Below are 18090 nucleotides of genomic sequence, written 5' to 3'. Positions count from 1 at the left end.
CCTTGGAGCCAACTGGCACAGAAATGCTACTCAATAAACATGGAAAGAACAAAAGAGGGCGAGAAAGCTTTTTGTTGTCTATTATCCAGTGTTAAATTGTTTTTAAATGACTCATAAAAGGTCTACTTGCTTCTCCAAAAAGGATAGAGGGAAAATGTATCTTACAGTTTAAGAATCTAATTAAAGGTAGTCTGGGTCATAGAGTGTATAACTAAACCTTTCATTTATGCACTTAAGTAATGTTTAAAAATAAAAAGATGGGCTAAGAGAGCAACTTAATATCCCCACATGTACAAGACACTCTTACTCTCATCCTCAGTATCTTACTATTTGTCTCTAAGCTCCACTTCTAAGTAGAATGAAGAAAACGGGATCAAACCACAACAAAATGCATGTAATTTAGAGACATGTGCGGACTTTCTCATAGGGCAGCTTCATCATCTGTACAATTATCAAGGGAAGTTGTGCAATTGCCTTCACTTGAATGCTTTTCAACCTTTTAAGCACAAAACTATTTAGAGGTGGGGGTGAACTGCTTGGCTGCCCTAAAACCTTTCAGCCAGAAGCCTCTCTGCCCTAGCAAAAGGGTCAAGTCACCCTTGGGTGCCTGGGAGTTCTCAGTTGTTGGCTTGGAGAACAGCATCTGTCACTTTGAAAGAGCGATTTAGTGATATCAAATAGCTGAGTGATTAATCAAGAAAACAAGTGAGCATTTGACATCAGAGGAAAAAAATAGCCAAGGAGATGCTTAGGGGAAAGTAGGCATCCAGGCTTAGAATCCCAACCAGCGGTGCTTTCAGGGATATTTACAAATCATATCCCAAAGATCAATCTGCTGCACAGCTCAATTAATATTTAACTTGCTCAAGAAAAGTCAATTCCCTGGGTGATTAGAGAAATTAACGAAAGCCCTAAATGGCTGTTGTTCTTACCTGAGCCATTAGCTTGTTCTAAAGCTATCAATGTTGTTTTCTCATCCTTCCAAAGAATAGCCCCCATTCCCACCTAACTGAACCCTCTCCTTAATCTTACTGTCCCCTCCTTTTGCTCCCTGCCACAGGATTCTTGTATTCAGCACAACCTGATGTAGGTGCCCAGTAAAATAGCAAAAAGCTGCTTGAAACAGGTTTGAGGCTTCCTCCCTTGGCTAGTCTAGTATTTCTCACCTGGTGTCTGGGAATTTTAAACTCTGAATTCAAGAACAATCATACCCATGCTTCATGTGCAGTAGAATCTCGTGGAAGTGGGGTCTATAAGTTATATTTGTGGGTCTAGACCTATATATGTGGGTCTACAAACTAACTTAAAGTCCTCGAGGTGAGATCTGGGGGTTGGAAGTTGGAATTTCTTGTGTAATTTGCCTGTTGATTGAATGGTCTTTCTCCTTTGGGGTCTCTGCACTAGTGACCCTTAGGGCCCTCTACGGAGTGATGTTGAAAGTTGGATAACAGCCCATTCTGATTTCAGTCGTCTCTGGAAGAGCCACTCAATACCTCACAAAGATGTAGTATAGGCCTGAGGAAAGAGCTGAGGGAACACCACACTTCTGGGGAGAAGTGAGGTCTGAAAAGCGGTGGAGGACAGAAAATTCAATTCAACTGTGCATAAAAATGTCCAGTGCAAGGCTTGTATGCAGAGGGCCCTTAATATAGAAATGCTATTATCCTCATGGCTAGCTATATACCACCCCTTTTCATTGTTACCCAGATTGTATTCTCTAGTTCTTCTCATCACCTGGCATAATATTGCTTCTATATTGTCATCCTTCTTCATGACATGCTAAGCTCCCCTGAAGAGGCCAGTGTCTACCAGGTCCACACAGCCCAAAGCAGGCCTAGCTCTGCACAGGAACTCAGTAGTAAGTGAACTCTTGCTGACTATGTGGGTGAATGCAGGACTAACCAGGTGCAAGGAAGGACAGCCTTGGTGTGTGTGTGTGTGTGTGTGTGGTTGCGGGCTGCGGGGAGGTGTGGAGGGTATAGCTGGCTGAGAAGCCCAGGTCCAGAGGGAGGCTGGCAGAGTCTGGGCTGAGAGGGCAGGTTCTGGGTAGCCTGCAGAGAAATCTGGATGCTGCCAGAGTGTCTTCTGCAGACAGTAAGGAGCCACTAGGTTTCTGTGCTGGGAAGAGATAACATCAAGCTTGGCTAAAAGAATTAGTTTGGCAGCAGAGTGCAGAGGATTAGCAAGGGAAGGAGATGGGCCTTTCAGACGCTCCAGTTGTCCAAAGAAGCAGTGTGAACTGCAAGTAGAGCAGGCTCTGGGGCTTGGGACAGGGTATTGGGAGGAGATGGCAGAAGAGGGCACTACCTGGCATGTCGCTCAATAGGTCGTGAAGTAGTAAAGGGAGTGGAGGACCTGAGATTCTCCATCTGTCCTCCAATCACGAGGGGAGGGCTGGGGTCAGAAAAGCTGCCACAGAACTGTCCGTGGACCCAGAGCTTGTGGAGAGGGGGGAAGGGAGACCTCTCTTGGAAAGCTGAAGAGAGAATAACAGTAAGAAGTGGGAAGACAGATTGGAGGAGGACTGGGGTGATGCAAACTGAGGCAAGGCCTTACGAATGGCTGCTCACTCATGTCAGGGTGTGGAGAGCCGGGGTCAGTGGGTGACTAGGAATGGGTCATTCCTCAGGTGCTGGCTCCAGAGATGCTGGCATGGAGTTGGTGGTGTGTGCTCAGGAGCAGGGCACAGGCCTGGCACTGAGAATGATGATGGCGTGGAGGCAGACAGGCTCACCCATCGGGAGCTGAGTCTGGGTGGGGTGGAGGGTAGTGGAGAGGGAGTCAGCTGAGTCCAGCTGGGGGAGTAAGGCAGAGTCAACATGGGGACATGAGTCACTGTGGCTAAGGGGCAGTAGTCCCACAAGGAAAGACTTAAACATGATTGGGTGAAGCCTGTAAAAGAGGATGGAGAGCACACGTGGGGTCATCACAGCTGCCCACTGTTAACTCTGGAGAAAGGCTGGCTGGGAAGAGGTGGCTGCCTCTGCCACCTTGTAGGAGGGTGGGTAACAGTGATTATTTAACGGGTTCTCCCTGGGTTTGTATGACCAGAACATCACCAGATTGGTTCGGAGGTGCTGCATGAGGACACATCTGCATAATATGACACTCTCAAGGTGGGTCCTTCAACCCCCTGACTATTTCCAGAGATAGGAAAAGAGAGTAGACTTGCCAGAACCGAGCCTGGGAGAGTGGTTCCCATGGCTGCCCATGCCAGTGCACCCAACCCAAGCTCAAGGACTTGACCAGAATGAAGGTGCCTTCCTTCCACGTCACCTTTCACAACCCTCTGCTGTCCTCGCTGCTTTTCACAACAGGCTGTGTGACCACTGGTTTCTCCCACAGAACTAGTGCTCTGGGCTCAGACCCTCTGTGTATGCTCACAGGATGCATTCAGGAGTGAAAGCTAAAGGCAGCCAAAGGATGAGAGATGCTGGGAGCTGGACAGGGGCAGTGGCAGCCCATAGATGCTCTGAAGCAAGCATTCAGTCAAATTCCATCCCAACAGGGGAGAACCACAATAAACACAATTGATTGATACTATTTTGTTCCCCAGTACCCAGACCGCCTGCTACCCAGACCTGCTACACCCAGACTGCCTTTCACATACACGGAAGGTGAAATACTATGGGTAGGAGGGCTAATGTGTGCCATAGGATCGCACGGACCAGGGGCGTCAGGGTAAGTCATGCTAAGATGAAAAAAAAAATGCGATTATCTAGAGCTCATCCAGTTCCTGGGTGTGCTGTCGGGGCAATAAAGGCCTCAACCTGCTCCTTGCTAGGTCCCTTAGGTCCCAGGCAAGGGAAGCTGGGGTAGGCCGGAGCGCTTCTCTGAGAGTACCACGAGGGGGAGCCCGGACCCCTCCTAGCGCCGAGCGAGCCCTCCCGCACAGCCTCGCTAGCAAAAGTTTTTCTTAAACTAACAATGCCAGTGTAAGGAGGTGCTCGCGCCTGATTGGACGGGGGAATTTTGCAGGTTTGATTCCTTGATTGGACAGGAGGTGTTAGGGGTGGGGAGAAAGCTGATGGTGGGGGATCCCGCTCCCTCCCCCCTCAGTCTGGCCGGCTCGGTGCTCTCGTAGGCTCGGCTGTAGCTCGCAATGTGACACCAAGACGCACACGCACTCGCGCGCTCTCCTCAGCTCGCACTCCCTCGCCCTCTCTCTCACACACGCACACACCCACCTCTCCCATAAACACACACACACACATGCACACCCACACCCACGCGCGCCCGCACCGCCGCACGCGCGCACACTCCCGCCCACGCCCACGCCGCACTCCGGGGAGTCCGGTCCCAGCCAGAGCGCGAAAGGATACGGAGAAGCCACCGGCGGGGAGCGCAGCGGCGCCCCGGGACGCGGCGCCCTCCCCGCGCGGCCGCCTCGGCTCGGGCTCCGCCTGGGAGCCGCCGGCCGGCGATGGCCCTGGATGGTCTGCTGCTGCTCCTCCTGGCATCCGCAGTGGCTGCGATGGAAGGTAACGTACCCGGAGCGGGACAAGTTGGCGGCTGGCTCCTGGCTCGCTGGGGCTTCTCTGGCTGCTTCGCGTCGCCCACATCCCGCGACCCGAGGGCGAGAATGTCTGGGAGGCTCCGCCGCTGCCGAGCGCGAGGTTGAGGCGGGTCCCACTGGCGCGCCCTCGGCTGACTCGCCCCCCGCAGCCGAGCCCGCTGACTCCCGCGCCCCAGCGCTCGCGGGCCGAGCGGGGCTCCCGCCGCCGCGGCTCCAGAGCGCCGAGCCGGCTGCATTGCGGTGCAGGCTCTTAGGCTCCCGGCCGAGCTGGGCGGGAGGGAGTCGGGGACGCCGCGGGGCCCGGCTCCTGGGGGCGCGGGTTCCAACCGCCCCTCCCTATCCCGGCTCGGTGCGCCCGGCGGCCGCTCGCCGCTTCGCCTTTTCCCCGGCTGCGGGCCCGCGGGCTTCGGAACTCTGGGCTCGGTGGGCAGCGCTGCGCGCGGCGGCAGGAGCGCTCTGCCCCAGCACCCCGAAAGTAGCCGCCGAAGGAGAGGCGCGAGTTTCTAAGCCGCCCCCTTGGAGACAGCGGGGCGGGCTGGGACCCTGCGGGGCTGCACCTTTCCCTTGCCAATAAGGGCGCGGTGGGCGCCTTCGCCCCCTTTGAGTCTAGGAACGGGGTGGGGCCGTGGTCGGTCCTGCCAAACTCGCCCAGCATCTCTCCACCCCAGGAAGGGAGACGCGGCGGCCGGGAGCCGACCGGCAGCGACAGTTTCCCAGCTACTAGAGCTTTGGAGGTGCCGCCAGTTGTGACCGGAAAAGAGCTCTCGGCGGGCAGCGAGCCTGGCGCAGCGGGGAGCGCGGGCGCTCTGTGGCGCTCGCGAATCCCTGTGGGAAATCCCTGCCCCGCTCCCCGCCTCCCGCCCCCTCTTCCCGCCCCCAATCCCTTTCAGTCGAGCGGCGGCGGCGGCAGCCCGCCTGGGAACCCGTCTCGGCCCTGAGCGGAGTTGGAGTTGCCAGAATGGAAGCAACTCTTGGGGGCGATGCGCTGCCGCAGCTCTGCTGTCAGGCCCGCTTCCCGGAGTCCGGCGCGCCCTGAAACTCCTCTGGGGACGCGGCTCCCCAGGGGCACTGCTCCAGGAGCCTGCGCAGCGTTCCGGAGCTGGGAGCTCGAGGTCTTGGGTGACTCGCTTCCTCGCCAAACTGTTACCGGTTGCCCAGCGGAAACTAACCCGGCATACTGTGGTTCAGCACCCCCTGACCCTTCCAGAGAACGCGGCCCTCCTCTGAGCGAAACTGGGGCACCCGTGACCCGAGGCGGGCCCCAGATCTCTTGCCTTTGGGCGAGACTACTCCATCCCGCTTTGGTTCTGGTGGTGGCGCGGGGGTGCGGCGATTAATGCCTAGAAAGCTGTGGCTGGCTTTTCGGAAGGTGTCTTTTTGTCTGAGCTCCGCCTCTCGCTGCCCTTTCAGGCTGTTGGTCTTTGTGCGGAAGGGGATGATTTTGGGGGCGTGCAAGGGACTAGAGCGCGCGTTCAGCATCCCGGAGCAGGGATGTGTGGGCTTGACTCATTGAGGAGCAAGTATGGGAGCGGTTGAAATAGAAAGGCTGTGCACGGGATGCACACTCCCTAACCCCTCAGGACAGCCTGGACTAGGAGCATTTATTTGCAAAGGCCATGGAACGGAGGCCAGGCTTTCCAGCGTTGGGGTGCTAGTCGCTCCCGCTACCTTTTGTGTCCCTCCATAGTGTTGGAGACCGAGCCTGGAGGACCCGATGGGTGTTCAGTCTTGGAGTGCGATCTTGAGTTTGGGTTTCCATTGATGAGGGGGCTCATGTTAAGCAAATTATTTGGAGAGTCAAATATGTGGGGGCACACCCGGGTGCTTGGATGCCTGCCCACAATTTCCTCCCCAGGTCCCTGCTTATCTTGTCAGAGCTTTCTATCCCCTGGGCAGCTCCTGTCTCTGGGGGCTCTTGTGTGGGTGCCCAGATCTGTATCTGGCCCTTCACCCAGGTCATCTGAAGCTGCCAGTGTGGGCTCGCCTCTGGTTCCAGACCTTAGAAACTTTGCTAGTGGCCTGGCGGGAAGGAACCGGACTCTAGGCTGCAAATCGCTCCTTCAAGGGTTAATGGAAATGCCACATTCAGCAGAATATTAAAGCAGCCCCTGTTGTCCCTGTTCAGTGCGCAGGGATAGTACACACCATTCACTCCTTCGTCTCCTTCAGTGAACACAGGCGGGTTCATTTTCTACTCTCCACACACACGGAGCCTCCTTCCCGCCTGCCTGGCTGCGCTGGGGCCAGTGTCATTCCGTTTGTGATGAGTGAGGAATAATTATCAGAAAAGTGGATCAATGAGCTGCCTACAGAGATGGCATTTCCCTCCCCAAGTCTGCTGTGTCGAGGGGGGCTTCTCCTTGCTGGTTGGGCACTTATGTGTCTATCTCTCTTCTTTCCTCAGAGGAGTGGGGGGGGGGTCTCTGATGGATTATCAGTGGGGGGTCTTATTCCCTGGGGAAAGCAACCCCAAGACTAAGGCGGACTTCAGCTAGGCTGGGAAAATGACAGCCATGAGACATGGCTAGCGGCCGGCAGGGCCTTCCGAGACCTTCCACCTGGATGGAAGGAGAAGGGCACCGCTGGCTGACCTGGAGTGTGGAAAACGCACATTGAAAGAGCATGCCTGTGCTCCCTGCTTGCCTCCCCTCCCCCCTTCCAGTGGCTCTGCTGGGTGGGGAGAGAGGTGTAGCACAGGGGAAAGGCTCTTGAGGCTTTTAAAGTCTGTTCTGAGGGGAGCAGGGCAGGCTGGGAGACAGGGATGCTGACACTCTCTGACCCTCTGCTGCCTCTTCAACCCCACAGCTGCCTCTTCCATCCTGTGCTTTCCACTCTGTGAGCCTTTCAAGAACAGGCTGTGCCCCTGTTGGAGGGAAGGCAACAACTGCCTGCATTCTCTGAGCTTCCCTTTGACTTGTTCCCGTTCGAACAGGGTCTGCAGTCCTGGGCTTCTCTTCATTGATCCACTTTTCTGTTCCTGTAGCAGCAGGGACTTGGGCTGGCAAGAACCATCTCTTCCTTTGAAAGGGGCAGGCTGGGACTAAATATCTTGCCTCTTCCGGAAAGCAGCAACTCAGAATCATTGCCAGCTCCTGGCATCCTCCAGCCTCGCCCCTTCTGTGTCTGAGGATGAGCTCACACCTGCAGGGGGCCTCAGTCCTGGGACTCTGGGTGACCAGCGCCCTCCTGGGAGATTGACTCTGTGGTGCAGAATACAGTGAAGTTTTGGCCTTGGCAACCTGAATGTGTGCATTCAGTTGCTTTGGTGGTATATTCTTTATGTCTTGATGAATTGGTTCTCAGTAGGGATTGCTGATGCCTGAATACATGCCTGAGCAGCTGTACCCCCTTTGTGGCTTACCCAGTCTTGTAACGCAGTGGCAGGGGCAAATCATTGCACACAGTCAAGTCTATATTACAGGCCCATGGTGGAAAACCGCTATCCTGAGCCTATGAGTTTATAACAGGCCAGGCGGTGCTTGCATCATAATTGTTTTGCTGCGTATACATCTATTTTGGGTGTCCACGAGTGTGTGCATGAGTCTCTAAGCAGTAGCAGGCGCCAAAAATTTTAAAAAATGTCTGAGAGAGAAAAGTAAATTTGAGAAAATTTGATCCACTAGCTGCTTGTATTTTCTGTGCATCATTGCGAAAAGGTGGTTATTACTCAGTGTTTGTGGAGAGACCCTTGCAAGCCAATGGGTGGAATGCCACTGAGGCAGGGCAACATGGTGCTGGACAATTGCTTGAAAGAAGATTTAGCACTGTAAACAGCTTGTGAGGTTGGACCCAGCCCTGGGCTGCACCTTCTGGGTTGGCAGAGATGAGCTGTCAGCTGCATTGATGCCCAGGAGGCATGGCACGCTCGGACACAAGGGCCCGGCCCCAGCCCCTCCTGCCTGTGATTGACCTATGCAGACCCAGACTTGACTATCAGCACCCTTACCTTGTTTTCCTCACAAGGGTGAGTCCCAATTGCCAAGATGTATTTTGGAAAAAGACAGAGGCATTATGTGACAATTTGTTAAATTGTCACCATCAAGAAACTATCTTTGATAAAGCAAATTGGACCCAAAAGAGTGGTCCACAGCAGCACTGTCTCTGGTTCTAGTGTGTGAGCTTCCATTTGGTGGAAACTTCTTGATTCTCAAGTTGGAGTGACTGAATTTCTTGAGGTTGGGGCAGTGGAAGGAGTGGCAGGATCAATAACAGGGGCTGGCCATGTGGATGGGGCAGGGATGAGTGTGGGTGGAGACAGCGAGATGGTGTGCCCCAGGGGGCCACCAGACTGTGTCAGGTTCCACTCTCTTGGGAAAATCACTAGTGCACCTGGCTACAGACTCCTCCTTTGCACAGTGTGCATGGTGCTTATCCTTAGAATTTGGGACTAGTAACAAATATTCTGAGGATATACTTGTACTTGTTTTAAATTAAAGATACCATTAACATCAAAAATACATTCCTATTGTCAAATTAGAAAAATCTACAACTAATCTCTGAGGATTCTTGGCAACACTAAGATTCAGGAGTAGAGACTTTTCCAGAGTGAGCAAAGGGTAAAGGCAATTTTGACAGCTTCAAGAGAGCTCTACTCAGGCTTCAGGAATCCTCATGACCCCTAGGCAATTTGCTATGGATTCTGGGAATCTAGCCTCACAATTCATCTTGCCTGGCTGGTCCCTGAAAATCTGCATTCTGGCCTCGCAGAAGATCCCAATGCAGGTACTTCCTGCATACCCTGGGAAAATGGTTCTAACCTTGGGCTGGTCTCACTCCACTCTGCAGTCACTGAGTCAGAATGGCCTGGGTCCCTGCATTGTTGAGCAAGGGCTGCGGAGATTCTGGCAGGCAGCCTGGCATCAATGCATTTGGGAACTGCTGCTACTAACACTTACCACTGCGAGCTGTCTTAGGTGCTTTACATAAAGCAAATCACTTAAGTCCTATAACCTTGTCAGTTAGGTGTGGTTTTCTATCAATGAGCCTCTCCTAGTTTTCAGCTGAGAAGCCTGAGATAGAGAGGAGCTAAGTCGCTTGATGAGGTTATGCAGATAGTCAGTGGCCTGCATTTGAACCAGAGCTGACAGTTGTGGAGGCTATTCATCATCATTCTGTTTTACTACAGCCCTATTGCAGGCTTAGTATGAGGAAGATTCTGGTGCTGACTCCACCAGTGACCGCAGAGTGCCTGATTTCTAGGCATGCCAAGTCTCCATGGTTGTGGGCAAAGAGATGAGGGAAATATTTGGGATGATACCGACACTCTTGACTCCCTTCAGTTTACATGTAGCTTCCGGTCCTCCCTCCCTGCTCCCACCCTTATCCGCCCCCCCCCCCCAGCATGTCCATTGTGTGGCTGCTGCTAAGGACCAAGAGCCTCTTTGCTCCTCCCAGCTCTCCCAAGGAAGAAACGACCACAGACCAGTATCCCCAAAGGAAATGGGCCTGGGTACCCTAATGCACCTGGGGGCAGTGGAGGGTGCGCACAGGACCCTTTCTTGTCACCCCCCCGCTCACCCCCAACTAGCTCAAGCAGTCTTTCTACTTGGATTCCAGAAGTCTGCTTCCTTGGAAGGATCCTTTTTCTCTCCCTTTTCTGTGCTAGCCAGTAGAGCTAGTGCAGTACATTAAGTGGCCTGAATATTTCTATCAGATTTTCATATCTCCAAAGGTGGTGGAGAAACAGAGCTTTGGATGCCTGCCCTTCTGAGGAAATTACTATAATAATAAAGTAATGCCCCGGGAGAGATTTCATATTTAAGAGCAAAAATTTGCATGAGCCATTCCTTAGAGCTGGCAGATTCCATTTCAGTTGCAGCGATGGGGGGCCCTGGGTCAGAGGGTTTGACTGTGCTGAGAGAGGCCACTGAGTGGATGGGTCAAGGTCACCAGCTCCATCAAAGAACACTGAGGCTTGGTGCTTCGAGCCAGCTCACTGGCTTTGGTTGACCATTCCTCTGGGAGTTGGAAAGATGGGAACACACTTCCTAGGGACACTTGGCTGGCGGGGTTGCTTCTTCTTGGCTCATGGAGGCCTGCTTTCCTTCTGACCTCAGATACCCCGATGCATGCCTGGCTCCTCCACCCTTCTTCCCATCCGTGCTGTGTGTCTCAAGCTTCCTCATTGTTCACTCAGATCAAGGGAGAGGCCATTTGCTGGTTTGGGTGGGAATAATCCCTAGGTTAAAAATGGTAGTAGTGGCCCTCCCTGGTGGCGCAGCGGGTTAAAGCACAGCACTAAGAAGCTGAAGCTACTTCCGCATGAGTTCGATCCCCGCCTGCCCTGGAGGTGACCACATGGCGTGGCAGACCTCTCCTGACCTGCCCGCTGCTCCCCTCAGCAGTGTACTTCGTAGATCTGCCCGTTCTGCTCCCCACTCTCTCTCGCCGTCATGCATAAATAAATAAATCCTTAAAACAAACAAACAAACAAAAAAAAACGGTAGTAGAAGTGGAGAGGCTGGCAAGAGTAGATAAAACTCAATCTGGGCATGGTGACCCCTGGCTCATTGTGGGACATGGATCCTCACAGTCTCATAAGAGCTCTGTAGGGGCAACACAGGACACAAGGGAGCTAAGGTGAGCTTGGTCAGCTTCAAGAAGGGTCTTGGCCTCAGGCCCTTCTCTAGACCCAGCTCTCTGACATCCTCCTGGCCAGCAGCAGGTCCAGAGCTGGGTAGGTGGTCTAGGCAGCATTGGGGTCACCATCTCCACTGGTCCCTGAGGGAATCTTATGGCAGGCCCCTTGGTGCAACTGGAAGTCAGTTTCCTTCTAGCTAATTTGTGAATGAGAAGGTACGATGTCCCCAGCCTATTTATTGGTGAATTGTATTCATCTGTTCACGGGCACCCAGCAAACACAGAGTGATACTGGGCTTTGTGGGAAAAATGTCCAGAACGTAAGACTTAGGGGGTCCTTCATTGCTATGGCTCAGGCTTCAGAACAACACCTTTGTTAAAGGGGAAAAATGGATGATGAAGGCACTGTGCCCTTCTCCTCTTTTGTCGCCTGTACAGATGTTTCTCCCAGTCAGGTGAAATCCCAATACCTGCGGACAGCACCATTAGCATCTGCTTCTGGAGCCCATTCTGTCCTTTCATGGAAAGTTCCCCCAGAGCTCTCTAGCAGAACTAGGCCAACATGGAAACACATAGGAAATTTCCCAAGAATTACCAGCACTCATTTCTGCCCACACATTGCACCTGAGACCCCGCTTCCTGGCAGCAAGTGACAAAATGACTGATTTGAATTTAACCTTCTTGCTCTACTTCTGCATCCCCTAGTGAAGGTGATAATGAGCAGAGAAATGGACAGAGGCAGGTGGTCAGGAGGGGAGGAGACAAGTGAGGGGAGCAGGAGGCCCCAAGCTGTAGCTTACCTGCACTAGTTTCTGAGGTCACTGAGACTGATCCTGGGGTCCTTTATGCTCCAGGGAACCGACAGGGGTCAGGCTCCTTCCTGTGTCCCTGGCAAGTTTTAGGGAAAGGCAGAGACTTTCCAGAAATCCTCTAACTGGCAGTGCTAGAGTCAAGAACAAACCAAGCTCCCATCTGCCTGCTAAGCGTTTGCTAGGTACTGATCTGTTTATTTGTTTTAATATCCAAGCATTTGTCTTCCCATTTCACTGGTGGAGGATTTGATGTTTTGAGAGGGTAAGTTATTGACTTAGCAGCTAAGATTCAAAGCGAAGTTCTGATGGGTTGAAGTTGGACAAACTCCCCAGATCTCTGACTCCCACTTCGTGCCTTTTCCAAGCATCATCGATTATTCAGGCATTAAATAAGGGGGTACATAGTAAGCACCAGCTGTGTGTCCGCTGCCTCGCCAGGGGCTGTCGACAGTAATAGGCAGTGCCACCTGTTTTCCACGCTCAAGTCCCCTGGACCAGCTCCCTTCTGCCCTCAGGAACTGCCCTACCTGCACCCCCAGTTGGAAGGCACCCCTGTTCTCCCTTTGCATTGTCCTGTGTGCACACTGCCTTTTCCTTGTGCCCCCATGCGTCAGACCCCTCAGTGGTCATTACTGGTTTTCCTTTTGCCCTGCGCACCTTGAAATCTTGTCTTTGATGAGTTGGTTGTTTAGGTCACTGTGCCTTGGCACCTGTCTCTGACTCTGGTGGTGGGGGTGTCTGTGGGGTGCAGTGCTGCTGTGCAGGGCTCCACAAGCCCCCCTTCAAGAGGAGGGGTCACTTTTGGGGGCCTCCCCTAGCCTGCCTGGGACTGTGTTGCTCCCCCCCACCTGCAGGTACAGACACCATCATGCCTGGGATTTGGCATCGGACATGTGGGAGGATGGGGAAGAGAGAACCCCTCAGTATCCTCATCTCACTGGACAGTGGCCAGTCCCCTGGGCCTGCGACCATGGAAAGGGCTGAGCAGGAGGGCTGGAATAATTACATACAGCTTCACTGACAGTGGTGGCAGAGAAAATGCCTTATCTGTGAGAGGCAGCTGGGCCCTGCAGTTAATTGTTCTGTTGTTTTCCTCTTGTTATTTTTCCAGCACATCAAGGTAGGACCTTTGCCCTTGGCTTTTTCACAGATGCTGAGGTTGGAGCTGGGTGGTGAGCTTAAGGGAGGACAGAGAGAAGGAGCCTCACTGGGAGAGCAGAGGGGAGTTCAGCCAGGGATGCTCTCAGACTCTGTGCTCATTCATCTAGAGGGTCTGAATAGCGGAGCACAGGACCTGAGGTTTGGGGAAGAAAGAGAACCTTGATGTTATCATCACAAAATGTGCTGAGTTTTGGGTGGGAGTCTAGAGCTCTGGAGAGCACAGGACAGACCATGATTTGGGTTCAGATGGATATTTGGGTTTACCCTGAGCACCACGAGCGTGCATCTCTTCTAGCTCTCCAGATCCACGCAAGGCCCTTTACAACCCGGGCCTTTTCCCCCCTCCCCTTCTTGCCCAACAGCATCTCCTGTGACTCCTTTCTCCACTCTGCATAGACACAGATGCACACTATGTAGGTACATACATACATTATATCCTCTTTTCTTTTTCACCATATTTGCAGGGGCCCCAGATAGGCCTTTTGCTGCTATTGCTTCTGGGTCTACTCCTACTTGCTCCTACTGTGTGGTCAAGCTTTCCTTGACTGACCCGCAGTTATTCTTTAGAATTTTCCACAGTGGCCACTTCTTCCTGGAAGCCTTCCTCACAGCCCAGGTCATTTGAGGTGGCCCTCTGGGCTCCATCCACCACAGCCACTCTGTCTCCCTTTGTGGAAGTTCAGTCCACACATGCTGATTTTGCTGGGTACCCCCTTGCTCTGTGAACCCCAGAAGGATGGGGCTCAATCTTAACTGTTAAGGTATCCGCAAGACATGGCACATCACATGAGTGGCATTAATACATGTGTATTGAACTAATGAATAAAAAGAAAGAAAAAACGAAGTCAGGTGTGATGTGGTAATTAAATATGTCTGCAAATTTTTGATCATCTTTTTGTCAAAATATGGAGCCTGATTCCTCTGCCCTTGCCTGTGGGCTGGTCTTCTGACTCACCCTAGTGGCTAGAATATGGCAGACATGATCCTGCACCCCTTGGGAGGTGAGATCATAGCAGTGCTGCAGCAGCTGCCTGACTCTGTCCAGGGAGGCTTGTCCTGGTGACCCAGCCACTTTGCTGGGGACCCCATGAAGAGGTCCCCACTCATACACAGCTCACACCAGCATCAAATTCTAGACAGCAAATGAGCGAGTCTCCAGCTGGAAGTAGGTCCACTGGAAGTAGTCCCGTCTGCTGACTTTGAGGGGGAAGAGAGATTTTCCTCACTGAGTCCTGCCGAAATTGCAAATTATGAAGCAAAATAAATGTTGCCTTTGTTTAAAAGTATTAAGTTGGGGTTTGTCTGTTATGCAACATTGGATAAGGAAGAGATCCCAGGAGAAGCTGTAGAGGAAAAATGGTTTAGAGAAAGTGGAGAGGACTGGGGAAGGCTGAGGAGAAAGAGGAGGCAGGCTCTGCATTCATTTAACATCTAAGAAATATATGTGAACCTCCTACTGTGTGTCAGGAAATGTCCCAACATTTGGGGACATCTTGGAGAGCAGAGAGCCATTAAGACTTCAATTTAAGATTGCTTATGAGATGTTCCAGCAAAGTAGGTTGTAAGAAAGTATATGGTTATATTTTGTGCTTATTGTGCTTATGCAAAGGAAATGGTCAAGTTTATGAGAACTATTAACTTGTAAATGAGTTTTACTGTATTCAGTAGAATTGGAGAAAAACTGTTTCAGTAAAATATCTTTTATTAAACATCAAAAAAAGAAGACAAATTATAATACACTTTCAGGAAAGTATTGCAAACAGAGTAAAGCAGTGATGTGGTTAAGGGTGAAGGTGCAATTTGAGCAACTTAAAACTTCAAAAGGGTGGAGAGAGTGGGGCAGGAAAGACCCCTCTGTGAATGTGTAAAGGACAATCTTGCCCAAGAGGCTTAACTTTATTTACTCTGGATGGGACATAGATTTGGCCTGGGTCACAATTTCTTTTTAACCAAACTGAACTAGGATAGGATGGACTGCTTTAGGGATGACACCACCCATCCCCGGCTATCCAAGGGAGGGCTGAGCAACTCCCAGACTTGAGAGCCCCCAATTCTATACTAGTTGTGAACAGTGGAGCAGAGAGCAGAACTGACTGCTTACAAGCCAGTAGTTTCATGAACATTCATAGGGAACACATTTATTGAGCAACTGGTGAGGACATTGTATTGGAAACTGGACACATGAAGGTAATGGAGACATAGTCTTTTCTTCAAGGAGCTCACTGATCATCAGTCTGCTGGGGAAGACCGCCAAGCCAACTGCAAGCTGTGATAGGATGTTGAATGGAGCTTGGTGGGTAGGGCATAATAGTTACACAGCAGCTACTAAGAACAACTAAATGACAGGATGATACTTCCAGTGGAAAGATTTGAGAAGGAGTGTGTGTGTGTGTGTGTGTTTGTGTGTGTGTGCACGCACAAGAGAGGAGAGAGCGTGCCGGAGATAGAGTGGATGGGAGAGGTCTATAAGATGTGGAGTAGATAGAAGACAATCAGCAAGTCTGATTGTCATCTTTTTTTCTGTCTCATGAATGTAGATACCCAGAGCTTTCCATCAAGCCATATCTTGGTTGTAGAGACACATGTTCAGCTCAAGCTTGAGGAACGCAAAGTTTACTGGCACTTGTTAAGCCTGGACACCAGTTGGGACACCCAGGTGGTCGCAATCTCTCTTTTATCATTCCTTAGCTTTGTGTTTGTGTCAACCAAGGTCCTGGCAGAAAACAGATGGTGCTTTTTTCCTGATAAGAATATAAGATGTATTCCTGAGCATTGGGATCTGACTTAAAGTGACGAGTAGGCAGATAGATAGCAGAGGTGTTTAGTTTAAGGCAAAGTGATTTTAAGACGAGGGTATCTCAACTAGACTTTGAAGGAAGCAAGATGAAAAAGGAATGAGTGTGTTGCTCTACTTCCAACAGATACTAGACATCTAAGCATAATCAGTGCATTTAGTTGGCTGTCCAGTGGGAGAGCAAGAATGAAGGAATTGCCAACTCATTCCCCTCCCCCCAGTCTCAATCATGGTTTAGTCTCACTGGAATCTTCATCTTGTATCAGTGGAATATTGTTCAGAGGTTTTGCTCTACTTTTGTGTAGGTTTTGAGAGCTGGGTAACATGGCAGACCTTCAGAGTCCTAGGTAGATTTGTCCCTTCACAGCTTAGATGCCTCTCATTGAGAGAAAGGCATCTAAAATCTGCTTGGAGTTCATCAGAGGGAGACATCATTTGCCCTTCTATGTTCCCTGCTCTTGGCTCCAACTTTCCTCTACTCCCAGCCAAGCAGAAAAAGAACCGTTTTATTTTATTTTATTTAATTTTTTTCCACAGTAGCACAATGCTGCTGCTCTGCATGAAAACCCATGGTTTTCTTTTTCCAATCAGAAGAAAGTAATTTTCCTTTCACTCACCTGACTAACTTGTTCAGAACATCTCCTCCCCACCCTTTTCTGATATCTTGCTGCTAAGTATTTGCCAATTCATTTGCATCTCAATGGTTCCTTAGCAACTATCATACCCTCAGGATTAGGTACAAAGCTGCTCTCTGACTCAGACAGCCAGGGCAACATCACCCTCCTTTACGGGTGCCTGAGTTAGCAAACCAAGCCCTGCTCAGACATGAAGCAGTTTACTCATGTCACATGGGCTCCGAATTATAGTGCAGTTCTGCACCCCCTCTCCCCCCGCACTGGGCTGGGCATACTGATTTCTAAATGACCCTTGCACTGAAATGCCCCATTGCTTCTGACACTGTCCTCTGGTACAGGTCTTCAGAAAGAGAATCCCATATCTCAGCATTGGAGGAGAGTCCTATCTTCAGACAGGTGGTAAATTAAGTCCATTTTATGGATTTGGCAGTCAAGGCTCCGAGACATGAAATGACTGCCCTCAGGCGGTCAAGCAGCTGGAACTCGCCAAGGAGGGATGGAGCTCAGGGCGAGGCTGCCCCAGTCCACAGTCCACGCTCCAGTCTCATGGGTTGTGGAATCCTGAAATGAAATGTCAACTGTTGTTCGCTTTTAGAATAATTTAAAGAAAGCTTCTTTTATTAACGTAGATATCAGATGCCACTCGGATAGTCATCGAGGTAGTAGGAAATTTCACTTCCCACCTAGCCAGAGAGAGTAATTGCCAAATGGATGTGCCAGATCTGAATATCACCTGTGTTTTTCTGCCTTGGCAGTTGATAGCTTTTCTATTCTCGGGCTTGTAGCTGTGGGGAGCACGAAGGGAATGAGGGGGACATCCAGTGTGTACGTGTCTGTGTCTGCGCTTGGGTGTGCGTTTATGCAGATGATGTAGCTAGACAGTGGCGCGGGATCATTTAGCCAATTAGGCTCCCTGAGTAGGTGGTGCAGCGTCTGTATCAACACCAGTCCTCACCACCAGGGCTCCCTGGCCTGGAGCTGCCTGGGAAATGGAAGGCGCTATTCAGAAAAGGACAGTAAGAACAAAGCTCATTCTCCAGTAGGAGTGACCTTTGCGACTCCCGCTTCACATTGTTATTAAATATCTGGAAAAGACTGAAGAAGCAATTATGGTATTGTCATAATGTATAAGTGCACAGAGCAAGCTGTTCCCAGGGAGGCCCTGGCTCGGTTGAGCTTGACGAAGCTGGGGCTCTGCCACATGCTGGATTTCTTCTCACCCGGAAGTTGTCTTCATTCCTTAACACCCGCCGAAAGCCACCAAAGTGCAGCCACAGTGGGCTCCAGCGGCTACGATGACAGAGGAGAAGGGCGAAGTCCTTGGATCTCTGCTCTTCTCCCTGCGGCCTTACTGTGGAGTCCAGGTTGTAGCCCCTTGCTGGTCTGGGCTTAGCTGAGCTGCCCCTGGGGATCCCACTGAGGGTTTGCTGAGTCGGTTTAAAGGAAGTGTTATAGGACACCATATCTGTTCCGGGACAAAATCTGTTTCAGGACAGGGGGAGAGGGGAACCCCTAAAGCCCCAAAACCTGCCTGCTCTAAGTGGGTTCTGCCATCCGCCGCAACAAGACAAAACATATAACTTCAATAAAAAG

At 51.3% G+C, this 18090-nt stretch overlaps 1 protein-coding gene across 2 annotated transcripts in view; it reads left to right on the top strand.

Annotated features, from left to right (window-relative positions):
• Window positions 1–4055: 4055 nt before the first annotated feature.
• Window positions 4056–18090, top strand: part of EPHB1 (EPH receptor B1) — a 416952-nt gene continuing 402917 nt past the window's right edge. Inside the window, exon 1 of one of the 2 annotated variants that reach the window (XM_004682182.1) lies at window positions 4056–4481. In XM_004682182.1, coding sequence (XP_004682239.1) covers window positions 4424–4481 — 58 coding nt within the window. In that variant the 5' untranslated portion in view covers window positions 4056–4423. The remainder of the gene's footprint in view (window positions 4482–18090) is intronic. The other variant, XM_012724944.1, reaches the window with a different exon arrangement.

The sequence above is a fragment of the Condylura cristata genome, unplaced genomic scaffold (genome assembly GCF_000260355.1).
Source record: "Condylura cristata isolate star-nosed mole 26May11 unplaced genomic scaffold, ConCri1.0 scaffold00014, whole genome shotgun sequence".
NCBI lineage: Eukaryota > Metazoa > Chordata > Mammalia > Eulipotyphla > Talpidae > Condylura > Condylura cristata.
This window is presented reverse-complemented; position numbering and strand designations above follow the sequence as displayed.